Here is a 21,204-nt window from a genome sequence, read left to right on the forward strand (position 1 = left end):
ATATAATGTTAACATGTTACCAGATAAAGTAATTAGTTCTCCAACTGTCAACAGTTTTAAAGCGAACCTCGATAAGCTTTAATGTTATTACAGCTCGCAGCTTTCCTTAGAGAAAGTTGCAATATGAGCTTCACAAAAACTAACTGTAATCTGATAATCTATAATTTGTATTTTGTCAATTATTATTATTTTTGTTGTAACAAATATATACTACTACTACTACTACTACTAATAATAATAATAATAATAATAGTAATAATAATAATAATAATAATAATAATAATAATAATAATAATAATAATAATAATAATAATAATAATAATAATAATAATAATAATAATAATAATAATAATAATAATAATAATGATAATAATAATAATAGTAATAATAATAATAATAATAATAATAATAATAATAATAATAATAATAATAATAATAAGAATAAGAATAATAATAATAATAATAATAATAATAATAATAATATTAATAATAATAAAAATAATAATAATAACAAAATAATATTAATAAATTTTAGAAACAGTAAAACTAACAATAGGAACAACTTAAACAAAAATAGGTACAACAATACTAATAAGGTGCTTGTGTCAACTTTTTTAGCGCTGTCATAAAAAAAACATCTAAGTCGAGTTAACATAACTTTTTTAAAACTAAAAATATAAAATGGAAAACATCCCAAGAACTTTTATATTCCTAATTCATATTAAAAAATTAAATTACAAATAAATTTAATTACTAAAATGAAACATTTTACAGCTTTTATAATGAACTAAAAACCTTTGCAAAAATAGTTTGTTCTCAGTGTTCGTGTACTCAACGTGAATTTGAATTTGCTAATTTGCCAAACTTAAAACAGTGAATGTAACCTTCAGTATTTTCCATAGGTCACATTTTTATGATAAATGAGTTTTTTATATTTAAGTTTTACTTTTCACAACAAAAAACTTAAGTTTTGTTTTGTTTGTAGCCGTAATAGTTTAAGTGAATGCTTTTATACATTTAACTATGCTAAATTTTTATTAATATTCTATCAGAATTGATTACAGCGGCTTCCGCACATAGAGATTTCCAGATTTATTAAATTTTTATTTTTACGGGAAGCTAATTTCCTCTTACGGATTTTTTAAATTTATGTATAGAAAAAGCTAACTATCAATTCCAGGATTTTATTTGCTTCTGTATAAGCAGCTATGCCTTTTCGTGTCGCGCTCCTACAGTAGAATATCAATACCTTCTATAGAATATCAATACCTTCAATCTTTTTTTAAAACTAAAAATATAAAATGGAAAACATCCCAAGAACTTTTATATTTCTAGTTCATATTAAAAAATTAAATTAAAGATAAATTTAATTACTAAAATGAAACATTTTACAGCTTTTGTAATGAACTAAAAATCTTTGCAAAAATAGTTTGTTCTCAGTGTTTGTGTGCTCAACGTGAACTCGAATTTGCTAATTTGCCAAACTTAAAACAGTGAATATAACCTTCAGTATTTTCCATGGGTTTCCAAACTTCCTCGTGCTATTTGATTCTTATTTGCATTTGTTTAAAAATATAGTTTCAAAGTGTGACCCAATATCAGTGCCGAGTTCAACTTTAGCAGCAGTTTTTTTACAAGGAGAGAAACGCCAAAAAATTTCATTCGTCATCTGTAATTCTTGTGATTAATAAGAAACATTTCTCGAAAGAACGAGTTACTATTGATGAAACCTAGTAACTTGTTACAAATTATGGAAAAAAACCTATTTCGATTTTCGGTAGAATTAACGAAGACCAATCAATTCGACGAATATATAAGGGTTTAAAGAAGAATAGTTTTTTGACAATAATTTATGAGTTTTAGTAGTCGGCGTTCACTCGTAAACATGCGCAGCGAGATAAATTGTTACACTCCTGTAACCAACGATTAGATTACAAGTTGCAAAGTGTTACGATTATGTATAAACCAACTGTTAAACAATTGAAATATTGTGTGCGTTTTTCTATTTGTTCTTACATAATTGTGACTAGATAAATTACAACGAACTAAAAAAGATGCAATTATTCGTAATTTAAAAATATAAAACGCTTTTATTTCAGAAACTGAAGTAAAGGTCTGCCTCATAATTATGAATGACAAGAAGAGTTAATTTATGGCTGTTCCGCAATTTTACTAAAAGGTAAAGAACTTCGCAGACTTAAAGTCATCTATAAGAAATGAATGCAGTATTATATATTTTTGAGTAGTGAAAATGTTGTGGGTAAATTATCATCTTTTAGTACTTGCTTCAAGATTTTCTAAACTGTTGATTCTTGTAACAGTTAACTAACTAGTAAAGTTCAAGAAAGAATTTTAAATTGAGATATCAAATGACTTCTCAAAGATACTATTGAAGATTAACAACACTTTTAAAAAAGCTCACAAAGGAATAATATTTGCGATATTAAAAATGAGGCAGTTGTTAGTAACACTTAGTTTCCGAACCAGAAAACTTAAATTTAACTAGTGATATTTTGCATAATAGTTTGAGGAAGTGAAATCAGATTTTTAACCTAATTAAGAGTGAAAGTGGAAATTGAATTTAAGAACAATTAAGTAGAAGTAAATAAATTAAGAACGGGTTGACAAAAGAAAAGCAGTCAATGACTCTAATACCTTTCGAGTAACCTTTTACTGTTAAAAAGTTGTTATGAAGTTTAAAAGTCGTTAATTTAATAATTCATCTGCTTAATAAGTCGGTAAACATAGAAGTTGGTTTCTATCCATCACTGGAATTTGACTTCATTCTTTTCAAAATGTTTCCGATTTACTTTAATTCTCATTTTAAAAACGTGAAATTGACTCCTTGAAAACGTTTAAATAGCCTTTAGGACATATCATGAGGCATATGTGACCGAAGAAGACTGTGAAGAGTAAGTGATAGAAAGGTATTTCTTATTTTTTAAAAGTTTTGTGTTAGACAATTCGCGAGGTTAGAATAATTTTGTTCTATCTCCATGTTTAAACGTTGGGAGAAAGTTTTTGATTTTTTCTTAAAGTAAAAATTGTTTAAAGTTTTAGCTGTAATTTAAAAAAAAAAAACAACAACTTATGCTTTAAATAATTTGTTTAAGCAAATTATTTAGAAAAAAATGTGTAAAATAAAGCGTGTTTTAAAAGTTATTATTGCTAACTAAAATTAACAACTCATTTTCTCCCAACTTTTAAAACGGGAGATAAAACAAAATAATTCTAACCTCGCGAATTGTTTCTTGATTTTTTATAGAGTATTTCAAAATTACTGTAACTTAATATCAAGAATCTTAGAACAGTAATAAAGGTAACCCAAGTTGAGATTACCTGGTTATAAATGAAACCCATTTTTAAGTTGTTTATGTTTATTCTATATTTACTATCATCTTTCAAATAATTGGAAATGTTTTCAAAAACAAGTGTTTATAATAAAAAATAGACGTGGATTTCAGTTAAACATTGAAGCTTGAGCGTTAAAAAAAACACTTGTTGAGTTTTTAAAAAATGTTTATGGATCTTATTATAAATTTTGCCTAATTTCTACATTGGCTACTGTAATGTGCAACTTTGGAAACCGAATTTCATGGCATATAATTTGAATTTCTTATAAGTTTCAAACTTTGGAAAATTTTTTAAAGAGATGTAAAATCTTTTATTCACCTGTAATTTAACGTAGTTGACTGGATTACTTACAAAAATAAATAAAACTAACAAAAAAATTTATTTATCATTACTGTCATAAACACGCTCTCTTGGTTTATTAGTACAGTGAACAAAATTAAAATAAAGTTTAATAAACAACTAAACATCTGCTTAACATGGTTTTACATTAAGAAGTAGAGAAATTAATGTTTTTTCTACTTTAAAATTATATCACATCAAAAGCCACATCAAAAGCAACATTAACTTAAAACTTTATATTTAGAAATATTTTTAACTGTTTTCCGAAGTTCTGAGGACTATTGAAAATGAGTTCTACGGTAAGCAAATTTACTTTTTAATATAGTATTATTATATAGATAAAATTTCTTGGATAATCAGATATTATTAAATTTCATTACTTACTTATCAAATTTTTAACATTACTTAACTCATTAATAATCAACTGAGTAATTATAAATCTGGTAATACCTGACAAGAAAATCTAAGATAATAAAGGTTTTGGATCACTAATATTTTCAAAAATTCAGTGCAGCATTTACTATTATCTCATCATAAGTTGTTACGTTACTAATTTATAAATTTAGCATAATTAAACTTAAAACGTTATTATTACTGATTTATATTACAGCTTGTAAAAGATGTTGCTGAAACGGACTGCATAAAAAACTATGAAGTATTTGATATGCCTATAAACTTGGTTTCCAAAATAGGTGAAGGAACATCGGCTTCAGTCTTCAAGTATAGCTTAGGAAACAAACAAACGGCCGTGAAGTTGATTAAAACCCAATTTTCTCAAAGAAAAACAATGCTAATTGCAACAAAATTAAAGAAACTACAACATAAAAACGTTGTAAACTTTCTAGGTTATTCTGTAAGGCCAACCGCTTTGTTTTTTGAATTATGCGCCACTAATATTGAACAAATGGAAGTCAATAATCTGTCTCAGCTCATTGATCTCCTAAATGAAGAGAAAATTTTTTTATTTCAACAAAGATTAGATTTTCTTTTACAAATGTCAGAAGGAATTGAATATTTGCACGAACACAATATAGTTCATAGAGATATCAAGCTTTCAAACATTTTAGTGACAGGGCATCAGTACAATGTAACTTTAAAAGTCAGCGACTTTGATGACTTTGTTGATATAAAAGCAACAGTTACATGTAATATGACGAAGCCCAACAATCAAGGAATGACCCTTGCCTACACAAGTCCTGAACTGTGTAATTGTGAGGTGGAATCTCCAAACAAAAAATCCGATATGTACGCTCTTGCAATAACTGCATTCGAGCTTTTTAGCAGTTTTTCCACAGCATGGCATGGTGTTATACCATTGTTTAAAGATATACTTTTGCTTGATGCAATCAAATCTGGAAAACGACCAAACATAAGCCACATTACCGGTTTATATACGGAAAATACAATTAATGTGGTTAAAGTTACTAACCTGATCGAGACTACATGGCAAGACAATCCAACGGCTAGACCAACCATATCTGAGGTAATAAAAAAAGAAAAGCTTTAATTTCACTTTCACTTTGAAATTTAGATATAAAAATATACTAAAGATATATATAACAAGCTCATTAAAAACATTTTTTTAGTGGAGAGAAACAGTGTCAAGTATAATAACATCTGTCATGGTAGGTGACCTTTCATGTTTTAGCTATAGCATTAACAAACATTTTTATTGCAAACTTGTAATTTATTTAATTCAAAAGTTGTTTTTTTAATATGCATCCTCACATACCTATTCATTAAAAATTGACTACCACGCCCACCTTTATACTAGGCTAAAAATAAAACTTCTGAAAATTTATTTCATGCAATGTGAGAGTAACAAGAGTAGTACAATATTCCAAATGTTATTTAACACAGTTCATTATAAATACTTATATTAAATTAGGGTGCACCAATTCAAGCATGTGACATAAATACATCAACATTGCAGGTTTGTTTTTTTTTAAATAGAACATGCAAGCAAGAAAACTTGCAACTTCTACAGACTTTTGAGTAATTCACTTTTAAAGAAGTAGTTCTGAAAATAACCCTTCAATAGCACACAAATTTCTTCCTAACTATTTCAAAAATACAATTATAGGTATCAAGTAGCATTCAGCCATATCATGAAGAGAAGATAGTAAATAAATGTCAGGTAACAAACCCATTAGGTTACTAGCTCAACAATGATAACAACAAAGAGCATTTATATAACTTAGACTTTAGTAATTATCATTATAATATTTATAATAATTAAAATATATATTACAATAATTATAATAAACTTTATATTAAAATTTACTTTTGCTGCAGAATTTTATTCATATAAATCCAGAGGGAAAAAAAAACAACATTTTGACTGTCCTATGTTTTTATATTGTAAATAGCAAGCCAATTTTTTAGGAGAAACTCAGTGATTAAAAATTATAATTTTAGAGAAAACGACTTTCTCCAATTGAGGCAGCAAAGCACTATATTTCATTAAAGGAAGATCCAAGTTATTTAAAAAGAGAATTTATTAACCAAACAAAAGGTCAGAAAACTTGTCAGAAAATATATTTCTACAAACTTTCTAATGTAAAAAAAAGAATATCAGAATGAAATATTACATAACAGATATCAAATATGGTTTTACTTGTATAGGTTTTGGAGTGTTTGCATGCAAAAGCTTAAAAAAAGGAGAATTCATAGTAGAATATAGGGGGGATTTCGTTGCAAAAAGCACACTGGAAAATAAAGAAAAGTTATACGAAGAAACAAATGCTGGCAGTTATGTTTATGACTTTTTACACAAAAATATTGAATACTGGTACTAAACTAAATTTTATTCTAAAATTCATCTAAATTTTATAATGTTTTCTTTATTTATATTGATATTCTTTTAAAACAAAAATTTTTATTTAGCATTGATGCAACTCCATACAATGAATACTTAGGACGCTATGTTAATGACTCAAAATACTTTGCAAATGCATACATGAAAAAGATTTTGCATTGTGATGTTCCTCATTTATGTTTATTTGCTTTGAAAGACATTTGTGTTGGTGATGAAATTCTCTACTTTTATGGAGTTGATAATCTAAAGTGGCATGCTGAGGTTTTTTTTTATTTTCTTCTCAAGTTTTAACTACTTATTTTTATATTTTGCCAATTATTTGCATTCCCTGGTGATTTACTTAAAATGTTACTAAAAAACCTTTTTTTAACTCAGGAATTTCAAATGAAGACAGAGCAAAAAAGAATATCAAAGGTAAAAAAACCTTTTAAAAATTTTATCCACACTTTATAAGATAATAACTGTGTGCACAACGATTTAATAATACCCAAATAAATTGTTTTGTAATAAACAAAGTTTGCTGCACCCTACCTCTAAAATCATTTTCACATTGTTAGAGCTGTTCTGTTTTTAGGGCTATCATAAATTACACTTTTTTTTTTCTTCACAAGGATGAATAATAATTTAAGTGAGAAAGATTTATTTTTGAGAACAATTTACTGATTTTTTTAGTTCTAAAGTTAATTTTTGATTTTGAAGCATTATTTTCTTGTTATCTCAAAGTCAATTTTAAAAAACAAGACATTTTTGAAATTTTTTTTATATTCATGTTATATTCACTCCTGTTACTAAAAAAGTATAATCAAAAAGTGTTTATTTTATATGAGAAAATTGATCATTTTCTTTTTATTGAAAAAAAAACAACAAACATTTAGATTGAAAAATTACAAAGACCGAAAAATGGCATAGAACCAGTTGAGAAAAGTGCACAGTTAGATAAAGACAAAGAAGTCAGAAGTGATGTACAGTTTAATAAAGTCACAAAATTGGCAGCTACAGATTGTGATGAAAAAGACAATATTCAAGTAAATATTTCTAAAAAAAGACTAAATGAATATATAACAAACATACATGATATTATTATTTAAAAGCAAAATTTTTTTGGCAAAAAAAGCAAACTTCCTTCATATGTTTTGCAACATACTTATAACAGATTCATTATTTTAATTATATTACTTCTTGTATTTAATCTTAAAGGTTCATCTGATGTACTCTAACCCTAAAAATATTTTTAATAAAGTAAGGATATTTTAAATATAGGGAGTAATATTTTTTTAAAACCTAGTATTTATAAGCCAAATCAAACTCATAATGAAAATTCAAAAGATATTTGATTTCTACTTTGATTATGTTAATTCTATTTCTTTTTCAATTGTTATTATACTTTTTTCATCATTGGTTTTGGCTAGTGACTTTATCAATTATCAAAAAAAAAAAAAGAAAAAGAAAAAAGAAACATCTTTTTATTTTATTTATAATAGATTTTTTCATCAATCACCCAAGAACATCAAAGTGAAAAAGAGTCTTTACCCCAAACTCCACAGGTATACTGCTTTTGTAAACAAATTCATGCTTTTTAATATTTGAAGATTGATTAAAACTAATTGATCATTTGAGAGCAAAAATATTCAGCATTTCAAACTTTAATGGAAATATTTTATGTGCAACAAATGATATAGATTTTTAAAAATTTAATTTAAAGTCCTGTGATGAAGAAAGAATTGATACTCTAGAAAATGAAAGCACATCAAGATCAGATTCCAGTGAGGTATGTGAAGTTTTAACTTTAATTTACTACCACTTTGCATTTATGATATGATTTGATTTAAACAAAATGCTAATGATTTTTTAGGATGACATTGATTTTGAAGCTCTTAACTACAACTTAGTTTTAGAGGTAAATTTATTATTTTATTTGTTAAGCTGAAAACAATTTTAAATACACAAAATGTTTTTTAAAATACACAAAATGTGTTATTTAATTTAATTTTTTAAATGTTATTTGATTATGAATAACTTTTCCATGTTTAAAGTGATCAAAATCAAGTTAAGTTTATTGCTGTTTGATTTATTTTTGATTAATGTAGCAAATATCTTAATCACATTTCTTTGCAGATATCCGATATTAAAAATGCCAAAATAGCTTCAAGCACTTTTATGATAGATGATGTGACAGACAAATCTCAGGTAAAAATTAAGTTGACTTTTTAATAAAAAATATTTTAAATACTTAACATTTTAAAAACTAAGAAAAACACTGATTTTATACTAAACATATTAAATCTTTCTTAGCATTATATGAAATAAAATCAAGAAAAACTATTAAAAAAGAAAACATCTCTTACTTCATACTATTGTTAAATATTCTAGGTAGGTCAAAACAGCCAACCAAAATTGCCTGATGAAGAAATGCCTAAAAAAGTTAAGGTACCTTTGAAAAATACATTTTTTTTACACAATTTATAAATCAATCTGAATAAAGTTAAATCCCAAAATTTTCAGAAATTGAAATTTAAAATTCTAAACTTTAGAATGTAAGAAAAAAGAAGCCACATCGATTTTGCATTTTTTATAAAAAGTTTACATCATATTTAACAAGACACATAAAGCTTATGCACAAAAGTCATCCAGAAGTTGAAGTTGCATCATCAATTAAATCAAAAAAAGAAAGAGATGAAGCTTTTGGAATGTTTAAAAGAAAAGGGATTTTGGAAGTCAATGTAGCTGAAGCTGGAAAAGCGGAACCAAAATATGAAAGAGAACGAGAGGCTCAAAAATATAAGGAAATTAGTTATTGCAGTCAATGCCTTGTGTTTGTTTCAAAACGATTCTGGCACAATCATGTGAAGTCGTGTCAAAAACACTCATGTCAAAAAGTTCTTCCTGTTCCAGTGGGGCTTCTAAGATTACCTGAAGAAGCAAGATTAAGTGATGAATTTAAAAAAAACATTTTATCACATTTTCGAACAGATAAAATTGGTCAGATTTGCCTAAAAGACATAACAATTCTTAAAATTGGTTCAGTCTTTTATGATAAAGAAAAGAGGAAACTTGATAAAGTTATGGAAGCAAGAAGCTCTGTCAGAAACGCCATGAGACAATTGGCACATCTTTACAACCTATTTTTACACTGCAAAAACTTACCAACACAAAGTAATGATTCTAGTAGTATGTTTTTGCGCTCTAACTTCTTTGCCTTAAGAGAAGCAATAGATATTTTTACAAAAAAGGCAGATTCAGGCATCAAAGCTGGTTTAAACAAAATTTATTTTATTTAATAAAACGTGCTGCAAAAGTTCTTAAAGCATTATATTTATCAGAAGCAAATGACAATGATGCTAGTGAAACTGACAAGTTTGTTAGTGTTTTAGAAATGTGGGAGGACTTTATCTTTGGAGATGCCACTTACCAACTAAATAAAAACAAAAACGTAAAATCTCGTAAACCATCTGAACTTCCAGTTGAAGAAGATGTGATTGCTTTTCGCAATTTTGTAATTACAAAAATGGCAGATTTAGCAAAATATTCCTACCAATGGTTTGACTCTGAATGTTTTGTTGAGCTTCGGGATTGCGCATGTGCAAGACTTACATTGCTAAATGCTAGAAGAGGTATGGAATTACAACTATTGTTTTTATACTATTTAACAAATTCTAAAATAATATCAGCTATTAACATCATATCATTTCAGGATGAACTACTTCCATATAACTTGCATAATCTTAGTTTGTTATAATTACAAATACAATTTTATCTAAGCTTAAGAAAAAAAAAATTAGAGCTTGTAACTGATGTTAATGTAATTTTAAATAGTGTTAATTTAGCAACATAACCTTGTGGTTTTTTACTATAAAAGATATTTTGTAAAACATAAAGGTTTTCAACTAATATTTGTGAGATTGACATAAAAGCTTGTTGTTCTCACAAACTTTGTGGCTTTAAAATCTGTTTACTTCATTTTTTATGTTATTTGTATACAAGATCTTTTTTTAAAATCTATGCCTACTTTTTAAGTGATATAACAAGGTCAAGAATTATAACACATGATTAATAAATCAATAGTTTCTGCTAAAAAATAAAAAATAAAAAAAAAAAAAAACAAGAATCCTCATAAAACAGTATTTGAGATTTTTCTTTGATTAAAGTAAAATTGTTCTTTGAATAGAATATTAACAGATTTAAATAATACAAATAATTAATTATATTGGTAAACTAAACAAACCTAGTATATTAAACATATGAAATGGTAGATCATTATTATAAATATATGGCAAAAATATAAAGGCTAAGTGTCAATAAATATCTTCTTTTTTTTTTTACTTTTATAATAATAATAACAGTAGTAGTAATAATTATTATTATTATTATTATTTTACTTTTAATGTATTTTATTTAATAATATCATTATAACTTTATATATTTTATTTAATAATATTATTTTTAATATTACTATTTATTATTATTACTATTATTATTATCTTTATTATTACTATTATTACTATTATTATTATTAGTATTATTTTTGTTATTATTATTATTATTATTATTATTATTATTATTATTATTATTATTATTATTATTATTATTATTATTATTATTATTATTATTATTATTATTATTATTATTATTATTATTATTATTATTATTATTTTTATCGATACTATTATTACTACTATTATTGTTATTATTGTTATTATTATTATTAATATTATTTTATTATTATTGTTATTATTATTATTATTATTATTTTATTATTATTGTTATTATTATTATTATTATTATTATTATTATTATTATTATTATTATTATTATTATTATTATTATTATTATTATTATTATCATTATTATTATTATTATTATTATTATTATTATTATTTTTATTGTTATTGTTATTATTATTATTATTATTATTGTTATTATTATTATTATTATTGTTATTCTTATTATTATTATCATTACTATTATTATTATCATCATTATTACTACTAAGGACAATAATGATAACTATTATTATCATTATTGTCCTTATTCAAATGTCTTAATATTAAATTTAGTGTTTATATATACAAAATGTGATATATATTAGAAAAACAAATAAAAGGATAATCTAATTAAAAAAAATTAAAATTTTGAAGCTTTTTTTTTTTTATAAAAGTAGTTATATAAAACAAACTTTAAATTTTATATTTGCATTTTACATATAAGGTGGTGAACCAGCCAGGCTTCATCTTGATGAATACCAACAAGCTATTGAAAACACATGGATAGACAAACAACGCTTGCTTGATCTAGATGAGATTGATCAAAAGCTAGTTGAAACTTTAAAAATAACTTTTATGTCTGGAAAAGGAAACAATCATCTAGTTCCTGTTCTTATTCCTCCAGATACCCTTCCAGCATTAAAAATTATAGCTAATAGCGATATAAGAAGAGAGGTAAATATACCAGAAGGAAATAAGTTTTTATTTGCATGTACAAGAAATTCTGAAGGACATACATCTGGTTGGAATGCTGTTCATAGTGTCATTCAAAAATTAAATCTAAAAAAACCAGAAAACTTGAAAGCCACTACAAATCGACATAGAGTGAGTACATTATTTTCTGCCCTTGATTTACCTGAAAAGGATAGAGCAGTATTTTTTAAGCATATGGGCCATTCAAAAGAAATAAATGAAAACACCTACCAAGTACCACTTGCCTTGATGGAGATAACTAAAGTTGGAAGACATCTTCTTAATTTTGATTCAAGTAGGTTTAACTTTTTATTATAATTTGAGAATTTATCATACAGATGTTTGATGTAGGAAAAAGAGCACTTAAGCTCAGCTCTTAGAAAAAACTAGAAAAAAAAAAAATTTTAAAAACTTATATCTTTTTGATTTTATTTTCTTAAAAAGATGGAAGTTGTTCCAAGACACTTAATGAGAGCTCAAGTTTCCCTCAAACTATTAATCTTGTATCTAACAAAGCTGATGTTGAACCTAAAAATGACATAGATAAAGCTTATGCAGATTCATCAGCTGAAAGTCAAAAAGGTAGTTACAGTTTTTGTTAAATTTGTGGTAAAGTATTTTATGTTTTCTTAATAATATAAGAAAAAGTCTTTTTGCATAAATTTGCACAAAAAGTCCAAACTTATGCAGAAATTTAAGCATTTAAGAGCTGTTCTAATGTTTCTAAATTTACTGTTTTTACTTTAGTTTCCATAATATCCCATAAATTTTATCTTATATTTTGGCTAAAACTTTTTCATTTAATTCAGCTTTTAATAAATAAAAGTACTTTGTTTCAAAAGTTTCGCATTCTTATTTAAATTTAAGCTACCTTTTGAAATCAAGTAAAAGGTCAAAAATTACCTCAGTGTAACTGAATGATCTACATTCAAAATTCTAAACACTGTTCTTAATTTGACTGTCAGATTTTAGTATTGTTTATTATTTATTTTTTGTAACTTGTATCATTTGTTCTCTTAGAAATTGTGAAAAGAAACAAAAAGAGACAAAAAGTGGAAGAACCACAAAAAGATTTGGCAGGTATCTAATTATTTAGTAACAAATATAATTTTTAATTAGTTTTTTTGAAATGGTTAACTGTTTGAATGTTTCTGAGATATAAATAAAACTATCTGTAAACTAGAGAATCATATTTATAATAAATAATGTTTCTATAAAATTTGGCAGCCAACAATTATTGGCTTAGAAAAAAAAAAAAAATTTTAAAGCTTTTTAAAACATTTTAAAGCTTTTTAAAGATTAAACAAACAAAACAAAACAAAACAAAAAAACAAATGACTGAAATAAAAGAGAAATACCTCAAGACACATGGCGCTCCAGTGTTATTCATCACATTTTTATTTGCTAAAATAAAAAAAACAAAAACAAAACATACAGAATAAATGAAAAAATTAAAATATATTAAACATTTAAAAAAAGTCATAACAAATAAACCAGATTTAACATGACTAAACTTCTCCTAATAGTTATATATATACTCTACACAAGTATCATGTAAACATGATAGTGGTGTAGAGTATAAATACATATATATATGTGTGTGTATCTTTTTTTTGAAAAATATTTCTTTTTTATTTTGCACAAATATGCTCTAATTATTATTATCATTTTTTTCTTTTTATTTTTTAGAAAGAGAGTATCATGTTTGGGTGCAAAGAGATGAAAAAATACTGCTGGACAAATTTCAAAGTTGCATTGATGACAACAAAATGCCAAGTAATCTCCATTTTTAAAAACTATGAAATCTTTTACGCTAAGAACTATGCTTTTGATTATGTTTTACAATCTGAAACATAATCATGAGCATAAAAAATAACAAATAAATATTTTAAAACCATAGTTCTATATAAATTATAGATATACATTTATAAATAATTATTGATAATCTTAATTTCTGCTTAACTAATAAAAAATATAAAACAAACAAATAAGAGATATAAAAAGGCAATATTTCAAACTACATCATGAAAAAAAAAAGATTTAGAACACTAACTGTTTTTTTATTTGGATGTGCTAGCAAAGAAGATCTCTAACTTATTTTTTTTTTTAGGTAAACAAGAGTTGCTTGAGTTTTTGGAAGAGTTTTTGAAGGAAATTCCATATAAAACAGCTCGAACCAAACTTACAAATGAACGAATGAAAAGTTTAAATAAAAAGAAAGAACGTTTAAAAGATATTAACATTTTATAATCATAGTTATTTTTCCTTTCTTGCGATTTTTGATTCTATTAGGGATCCTAAAAATGAATTACTTGCTTGTATTTGAGTTTAGTCACCTAGATTTGCTTTAACACTTTGCCTTTGTCTAACAGATGCTTTAATTAATGCTACAGCAGCAAATAATCAGAATTGGAAAATATGTGTATTAACTTGAACTGCTAACAAACAAAAGCGCGTCAAAGATTATCGCATCGTGCTAATTTCTTTCCTTGTAATGCTGTTGAATTTATTATAAAAGTTCTCAAAGAACTTTGTTTTTTATTTCACGGCAACCGAAATTTTTTAAACATTTGAACGGAGAGGTCGTTTTCTTGTAATAGGGAAAGATGTTTTTGAAGCATAAAAGTTGTTACAAAAAGCCTACAAATCTGGTGGCGGATTTTAAAATTCGTTAGATATTAAAAGTCGGGCTCATAAAAAACTTAATTTTCATATTCAAGTTTTTTTTTTCGTGCCACGTACCTTTTTCCTCAAATAAAAACTTGTTCTTCTAATTTTTAATTTCTAAGTCAAACGATTTCAAATTTATGTAGGCTTATGCAAACAAAGTGTTTTGCTAATTGGCTTAAATTTTTTTCAAAATGACAAAATAAAAATTTTTGATCAAGATTCAAAAAAGAAAGCTGACATGCTATTGTTTTTTTACATGGTCGCTTTAAACTTTTTCTATTAATCTTTTGATAATGGCTCCTTTTCCATTACTTGGTAATCTTTCATGACTTGTGACACAAAGTAAAATTCAAATGTAATATCATAATAATTCATTAATTGACCTAAGTTATAAAACTTAGTGCAACTTTTTTAACTTTACACATCTATCCGTAAAATAATTTTCTAATTAGGAAATCGTCCTTTGAGTGAAAATATTTCTTTATTAAATTTAAATTTAAGATTAGAAGCGAACTTTATCTATTTAAAAGTAAAATTTTGCATGTTGGTGATAATTTTTACATTTTTTCAAACATGCCAGAATTTGAACAACATTTAAAAGAAAACTAAAACTGACTGCAACATAAGCTATTTGCTCATTTTTAAAAACATCCCAAATTGTGTTTAAACATTTTTTAATTATTGCAGTAAACTGTTTTCTTTCTCTTTTACCTCTTATCGTCATTATCCTATGATTTTCTTAAACATCATTTCATAATATCAGAAATTCTATTTCCTTTGTATTTGCACATACTAGTTGAGACCGAGGAGTAGCTGCCTCTCGGAAGAAATAAAATAAGTTTTAAGATTAGAAATAGTAAAAATGTTTTTGGGGAGATGTCTAGACTCACGGAGATGAATAAGTTTAACTGCTATGCATAGTTGACAAACATACACAACAAAACACCGGATTGTTTTATATATGCTTGTCTTTTTACAATGTTAACACGTACTAAAGTTTAATGAGCGCGGTTAAAAGAATTTAAAATTTATATAACCCAAAAGAAACATTTTTGTATAACGCAGGTTTAATTCGAACCTTAAACGCGGTTTGATCAGAATTAGAACCATCCACTATGCCACGCGAACTTTAGGATAAGTTGTTGTTATTTTAAATATGTACGCATTTTCCAAACAAAAACTTCCTTCACTGTATTACTGCTAACAAAGAAGATTTACGAAATCATATACACAAAAATTTTTTTTACACTAAATTTTATGCTAATAATAAATTGTAGGGGATGAGATGGGGAAAAAGAAAAACATCTGTGCTTTGTAATACATATATGTCCTCAGGCCCATAATTGTGTCACAGAGGGGTTTCGAAGAGACTACAGCACTAACAGCCATAATCTACACCACCGTTTAATTCCACAACTAGGGTAAAATGAGCACGTATTCAAATTTTGAAAGCTATTATCTATTTATTGTTTTAATTTTTTTCTTTCTCTTCTTCTTTTCATCATCATATATTTCAATGATCATCTTAAATGCTATCCTTTCCTAACATCAAAAATTTTTTTTTTTACTTTTTACTTTTTACATGTTGCCTAAATAAATAAATAAATAAAACTGATTAAGATATTATAAAGATATTCAATTTTAATCGAGTAAAGATATAACTTTCAGAAATACTTTCGAGACAATTTTTTTCTCGTACGATGAACATTCAAGCAATTTAAGAAAAAAATAACCTACTTACGGCTTCGTGTTTATTGACGTCCATTTACTGTTTGCAGAACTGTTTTCAAACTTTAAAAAAAAATTAATTTATTCCAAACAGTATAAACAAAGTGTATAAAAGTTATGAAGGTTTATAAATAATGAGTCGTATAACATTTTTTTACTTTTTTTTTTTTGCAAAAAATATCGACCAAGAGACAACATTAACATAATCAGACAATTCCGTGTATTTATTTATCTATTTTTTTTTATTTAGTAATTCTTTTGATAATAACCAAACAAACAAAAAAAATCAAAAAAATGCGGTTTCATTAATTCTTATTAATTAATTTTATAAAGGAAGATGTTTTGCAGTCGGAAACATGCGACGCATTAAAACAAACTTTTATATACGTGTAGTCCTAGTATAGCTTTTAAAGATATTTTTTATTAAGGTCTACATAAAAAAATCAGAAAAATTAAGGGCTACACGAAGTTTTTAGAAAATATTATTAAAACTTTTTTTTTATATCAAGTTTACATAAAAGCTATAAACAAAGACGTTAATAGGCCAAAATTAAAATTTAATGAATATTTTAGCTAAAACACAGTGTCGCCCTTAACGCGGTTTCTTTACCATGAAGACCTAATAGCGCTCTTAGAAGTATATATATATATTTATATATATATATATATATTCCGTATCATAAAATTTACAGTAAGAAAGATCGTGTATATATAGCATATATATGTACGATATATACTAAAGTTACTTACTTTGACTCAGTCTTCTCCCCCTTCGTTCGTTGCACCTTACAGTTTAATTTTTTCATTTCATTTTTTTTAACAATTGTTTTTATTCTCTTCTTTTGCTTTCTTATTTTTTCAAGTTTAGGATAGGGTGGGGCAAGATGTCCATAAAGTCAACATTATTAATTTACCTAGGTCTCACAAATGCGCAAGGGACTTGACTTTAAGAACATCTTGCTTCACTAAAATATACAGAAAATTAGTTGTATTATTTGTGTGATTGTAATAAAGAAATATTTGTTTTGTGGGTAATTTATTCCACAATATTCCAAGTATAAAAACTTTAAAACTCAATCAATAAAACTAGTTTATTTGCAATTAGCTGGTTTTGGATGAAGAAAAATGCCCTTTTATGTGGGGGGCAAAACGTCCTGTGATTATTTAGTGCTTAAAACTTTTAGGTAAGTTTATTTCTTTTGAAACAAAACATAAATAATTAAACTAAATATATACAGGGCGTTTTATATGTAAGAAAGATTGCTTAAAACGGGCAATTAACCACAAAAACACTATGTTATTGGTCAGCCCACGAGTACACTTTAAAAATTGCTTAAAACAAAGGAAAACTCATTTTCCGCTCACAAATTGAACACAATAATACTCAGTTGTATACGGTACTATTATTTTAATTAAAACTATTTTTAGAAAAAAGTATAGCTTAATACCTTTAACTAGCAAGCTCATTTCAATTATTATAAAAATCTGGCTATATTCACTCAATTTAAAAACATAATTCACTCATTTTAAAAGGAGCCATTATAATGAGAAATTAAATATCATTTTTAACAAATTTGATTAATAATTATTTTTTAAATTCGTTATAAAATGACCTAAATACATGTAAAACACGTAATAATTTGTTTTAAGGGATATGTCTAATAGCATTTCCTTATAGCTTAAGGAAGTTCCTATAGGCATTTCCTTATGGTATGCAGCTTATACATAAAAGTATAAAAAAAAATAGTTTAGGAAACAAAACCAAGTTTTACTAAATCGTTTCATAAATATCTAATTTAATATGACACATCAATCTCGCAAGAGTAAAATCTATCATGAGGATATCATAAAGTCTAGTTCAAAAAAGCAACATGAAGAAGATATATTGCAATCACAACAGTTGCAATTGCAACCTTATTTATCTCAAAGTTCGTCTGCATCTAAATCTGGAGAAGCAATTTCAAAAAGAACAAGATCTGTAAATCCTACAAAAACGACGAAATCTACTATACAGACAACAAGTGCTGCGTTGACATCATTATCGGGAGAGTCTTCGAATAATACTTCAGTTTCCAATATCTCTATTCCTCCTATTCAGCAAGACCCGAGATTAAGGTTTCAGGGTTATAGTCTTTTGGCAAAATTATCTGAAGACTCGTGTAATTTGATAAAGAAAATGCAAGATTTTGGTCAAAGAAACATTTTTCCCAAAAAGAAGTTTATTGTAAATTTAACTGAACGGGTAATTAAATTACTTTTTCTTAGATTTAAAATGTTATTAAGAACAATGTAGCGTATGATTTTTATATATTTTAGGAGTATACTTCTTATCTTCATTTCACTACATCTGATACTCAAATAAATAAATCACAAAATAATGTTGAGTTTTTCTGCATATTGTGTAATCAAAAGTTTACTGCTCGTATTGGTCGAAAATCCAACATTAAGAAGCATTTACAAAGAAAACATCATGACATTTTGGGTAAGTGGTTTGACTCATACGATACACTAAACAAATCAAATAAAAAGCGAAACGTGCTAGATGCCGATACTTTGAACGCTATCAAGTTCTTTATTACACCAAACTGCTCGATTAATGCATTTAATAATCCCTTTTTGAGGAAAATAGTCAAAGTTCCACTTCCTTGTGCAAAAAGTTTTAGAGAAAACTTGATACCAGAAACGATGGCAAAATTATCAAACATAATTAACGAAAAATTAGACGATGTCCTGGTTGTCACTTTTTTTAGTGATATATGGACATCTCCTGAAATGTTGGACTTTATTGCAGTTGGTGCAACATTAACGAACAGTGATTTAAAAAAAGAAATCATCATTATTGGTATGGAACAGATGACGGGACTTCACAATGCAGAAAATATTAAATTAGGGATTGAAAAGATTATAAATACCTTTACCTTCAATAAATCAAAAATAAATGTAATTTTTTTAAAACTTTATAGCTTTAATTACTGTAAATACAATGAATTTATAGATTACTTAAGTTATATTTATTTAATAGCTATTACATGTGATGAAGGGAGCTCATTTGTCAGACTATTTAAGCAATTATTTGAAAAGTCTCAAGAAGATAGAGTTGAAGAGACGAAAGGAGGCGATAGTGCATTTGAAAATGATCCATTGCTGAACCAAGAGGTTGCCCTTTATATTGAAGAAGCAGATAATGAGCAGCTAAAAATATGTGAAGATGAAGTCTTAAGTATTGAAATTCAAACCTCTGATGAACTTCTTGAAGTGCTATTAACTGAATCAAGGAAGCTTACTTTTACAAATGTTATTCAGTTAGCCAAAACAGCTGAGGATGTAAACATCACTTATGACTTTAACGAAGATAACGAATACGATCTTCATAGTGCTGAACTAATTAAAGATTTTGAAATTGAATTGGGAACATCGAAACTACCGCGGTTTTCTTGCGCAGCTCATAAAACAAACATCGCTGTACGAATCGCTATTAAGAAACAAAAATATATGTGTCGTTTACTTGCGATGCTTTCAAAGTACGCAAGAAGCATCAATCAATCTATAAATAGCGTTCAATACCACATAAAAAATGAAGCTAAATTACAAACAAGCTGTGATGGAATTCGTTGGTCAGCTGCTTTCCTAATGTTACAGAGTTTTCAAAAGGCTTACAAAAGAAATGCATTTGATTCGGAAAATCAATGCCCAATCGAATTAGATAAGATTGAACTATACCTACAAATCCTTCTTCCAGCATACCAGTTCAACTTAATTGTACAAAAAAATCTTTCATTGATTGCTGATGTTTTGCCTGCATTGACTATTATGATTTCAAAATGGAGTAGAATGGAGTTACAAGGAAATGGAAAAGAATTTGCTAACTTGTTAATTTCTTCCTTTAAATTAAAGTTTGAGTACGAACTTAACTCAGGAATTTATCAAGTAGCATCACTGTTGAATATCTCAAAGCTTAAATTGTGGTTCTTTAGACCTGATTGTCAATTTATTGTTAAAGGTATTTACTTATAAGGTTTTATTAATTAATTAAGACAAAGAAAAAGTTTTAAAATTTAGTTTAAAAAATAGTTCTTCAAAACCTAATTTATAAGTTTAACTACTTTTATATATTAATTTATTATATTAAAGTTTGTATCGCAACCTAAAATTATTTAGGAGCAGTAGAAAAGCTACGCGAAGTTCTGAAATTCTTTACACCACGTAATATTTATCAAAGTGCTTTAGAATCGCAACCAGGATGTGAGCTTACACAAGCGAAAGAACGATTGAGCTCAAATGATCAGCAAACTGATTCGCTCAGCGGATTTATGCTAGATGATAACTATTGCCCAGAAGCTCGGCAGCCTAATTTACAACTCTATTTACTTGAAATCGAAAAAGAAAAACTTTACTTTTTTAAGCAAATTGAAGAGAAAGGACTTGCTGTATCTGTGTATCCTTCTTATGATTTTTGGTTCAAAAATTCTAAAATGCCAATTTTACGAAATCTATTTGTCACCTTACTAAATATTCCATCATCAGCAGCTTTTATAGAGAGATATTTTAGTACTTCTGGTTTTGTATGTGAAAAGAGACGAGGCAACATGACTGCTGATCTGATTATCAGTCGCTCATTGTTAAAAGTAAACTTAAAACTTCTTGAAAGTTTAAATGATTTTTCGGACGACGATGACTCAGATAGTGAAATGTAAACTTATCATATAAAGATAATATATTTTTTGAACTTGAAAACCACAAAAATAAAATGAATATACAATGCAATAGTTTCAATAGTAACACAACGGTTTAAATAAAAAGTTATATAATATCTTTGAATTAAAAAGTAAAAATTAATTACTT

At 26.2% G+C, this 21,204-nt stretch overlaps 2 protein-coding genes and 1 long non-coding RNA gene across 13 annotated transcripts; 2 read left to right on the forward strand and 1 right to left on the reverse strand.

Moving 5' to 3' along the window:
• The first annotated feature begins 510 nt into the window (after window positions 1-510).
• Window positions 511-11,888, forward strand: LOC145180789 (uncharacterized). 2 transcript variants are annotated; one of them, XM_090090327.1, is made up of 18 exons: window positions 511-2,927; window positions 3,938-3,992; window positions 4,304-5,176; window positions 5,280-5,318; window positions 5,582-5,626; window positions 5,777-5,830; window positions 6,112-6,208; window positions 6,319-6,484; window positions 6,580-6,772; window positions 6,887-6,925; window positions 7,387-7,536; window positions 7,993-8,055; window positions 8,214-8,279; window positions 8,364-8,408; window positions 8,627-8,698; window positions 8,882-8,938; window positions 9,043-10,122; window positions 11,717-11,888. In XM_090090327.1, the coding sequence occupies exons 2-17, from the start codon at window positions 3,981-3,983 to the stop codon at window positions 9,787-9,789; spliced, it is 2,718 nt and encodes a 905-aa protein (XP_089946453.1). In that variant the 5' UTR covers window positions 511-2,927; window positions 3,938-3,980; the 3' UTR covers window positions 9,790-10,122; window positions 11,717-11,888. The 2 variants fall into 2 exon arrangements, with proteins under 2 accessions (XP_089946453.1, XP_089946454.1); XM_090090328.1 differs by lacking the exons at window positions 511-2,927; window positions 8,364-8,408; window positions 11,717-11,888 and having other exon boundaries at window positions 3,826-3,992; window positions 8,882-9,046.
• Window positions 4,448-16,963, reverse strand: LOC149887385 (uncharacterized). 10 transcript variants are annotated; one of them, XR_016453337.1, is made up of 9 exons: window positions 13,323-13,373; window positions 12,009-12,350; window positions 11,710-11,799; window positions 10,044-10,113; window positions 9,656-9,707; window positions 8,857-8,924; window positions 5,426-5,468; window positions 5,123-5,171; window positions 4,448-5,045 (listed from the first exon to the last, which is right to left on the reverse strand). It is a non-coding gene; the product is annotated as an uncharacterized LOC149887385 (long non-coding RNA). The 10 variants fall into 10 exon arrangements; XR_016453335.1 differs by lacking the exons at window positions 9,656-9,707; window positions 10,044-10,113 and adding exons at window positions 14,301-16,176; window positions 16,376-16,963 and having other exon boundaries at window positions 11,710-12,051; window positions 13,323-13,368; XR_016453329.1 differs by having other exon boundaries at window positions 11,710-12,350.
• On the forward strand, window positions 11,848-14,304 carry LOC149887386 (uncharacterized). The gene is made up of 5 exons (XM_090090329.1): window positions 11,848-12,259; window positions 12,409-12,546; window positions 12,985-13,044; window positions 13,654-13,740; window positions 14,075-14,304. The coding sequence occupies exons 1-5, from the start codon at window positions 11,848-11,850 to the stop codon at window positions 14,212-14,214; spliced, it is 837 nt and encodes a 278-aa protein (XP_089946455.1). The 3' UTR covers window positions 14,215-14,304.
• Window positions 16,964-21,204: the final 4,241 nt, after the last annotated feature.

This window comes from Hydra viridissima, unplaced genomic scaffold, assembly GCF_058129835.1.
Source record: "Hydra viridissima isolate aposymbiotic clone 2 unplaced genomic scaffold, HvirCarnegie_v1 scaffold_6, whole genome shotgun sequence".
Lineage (NCBI taxonomy): Eukaryota > Metazoa > Cnidaria > Hydrozoa > Anthoathecata > Hydridae > Hydra > Hydra viridissima.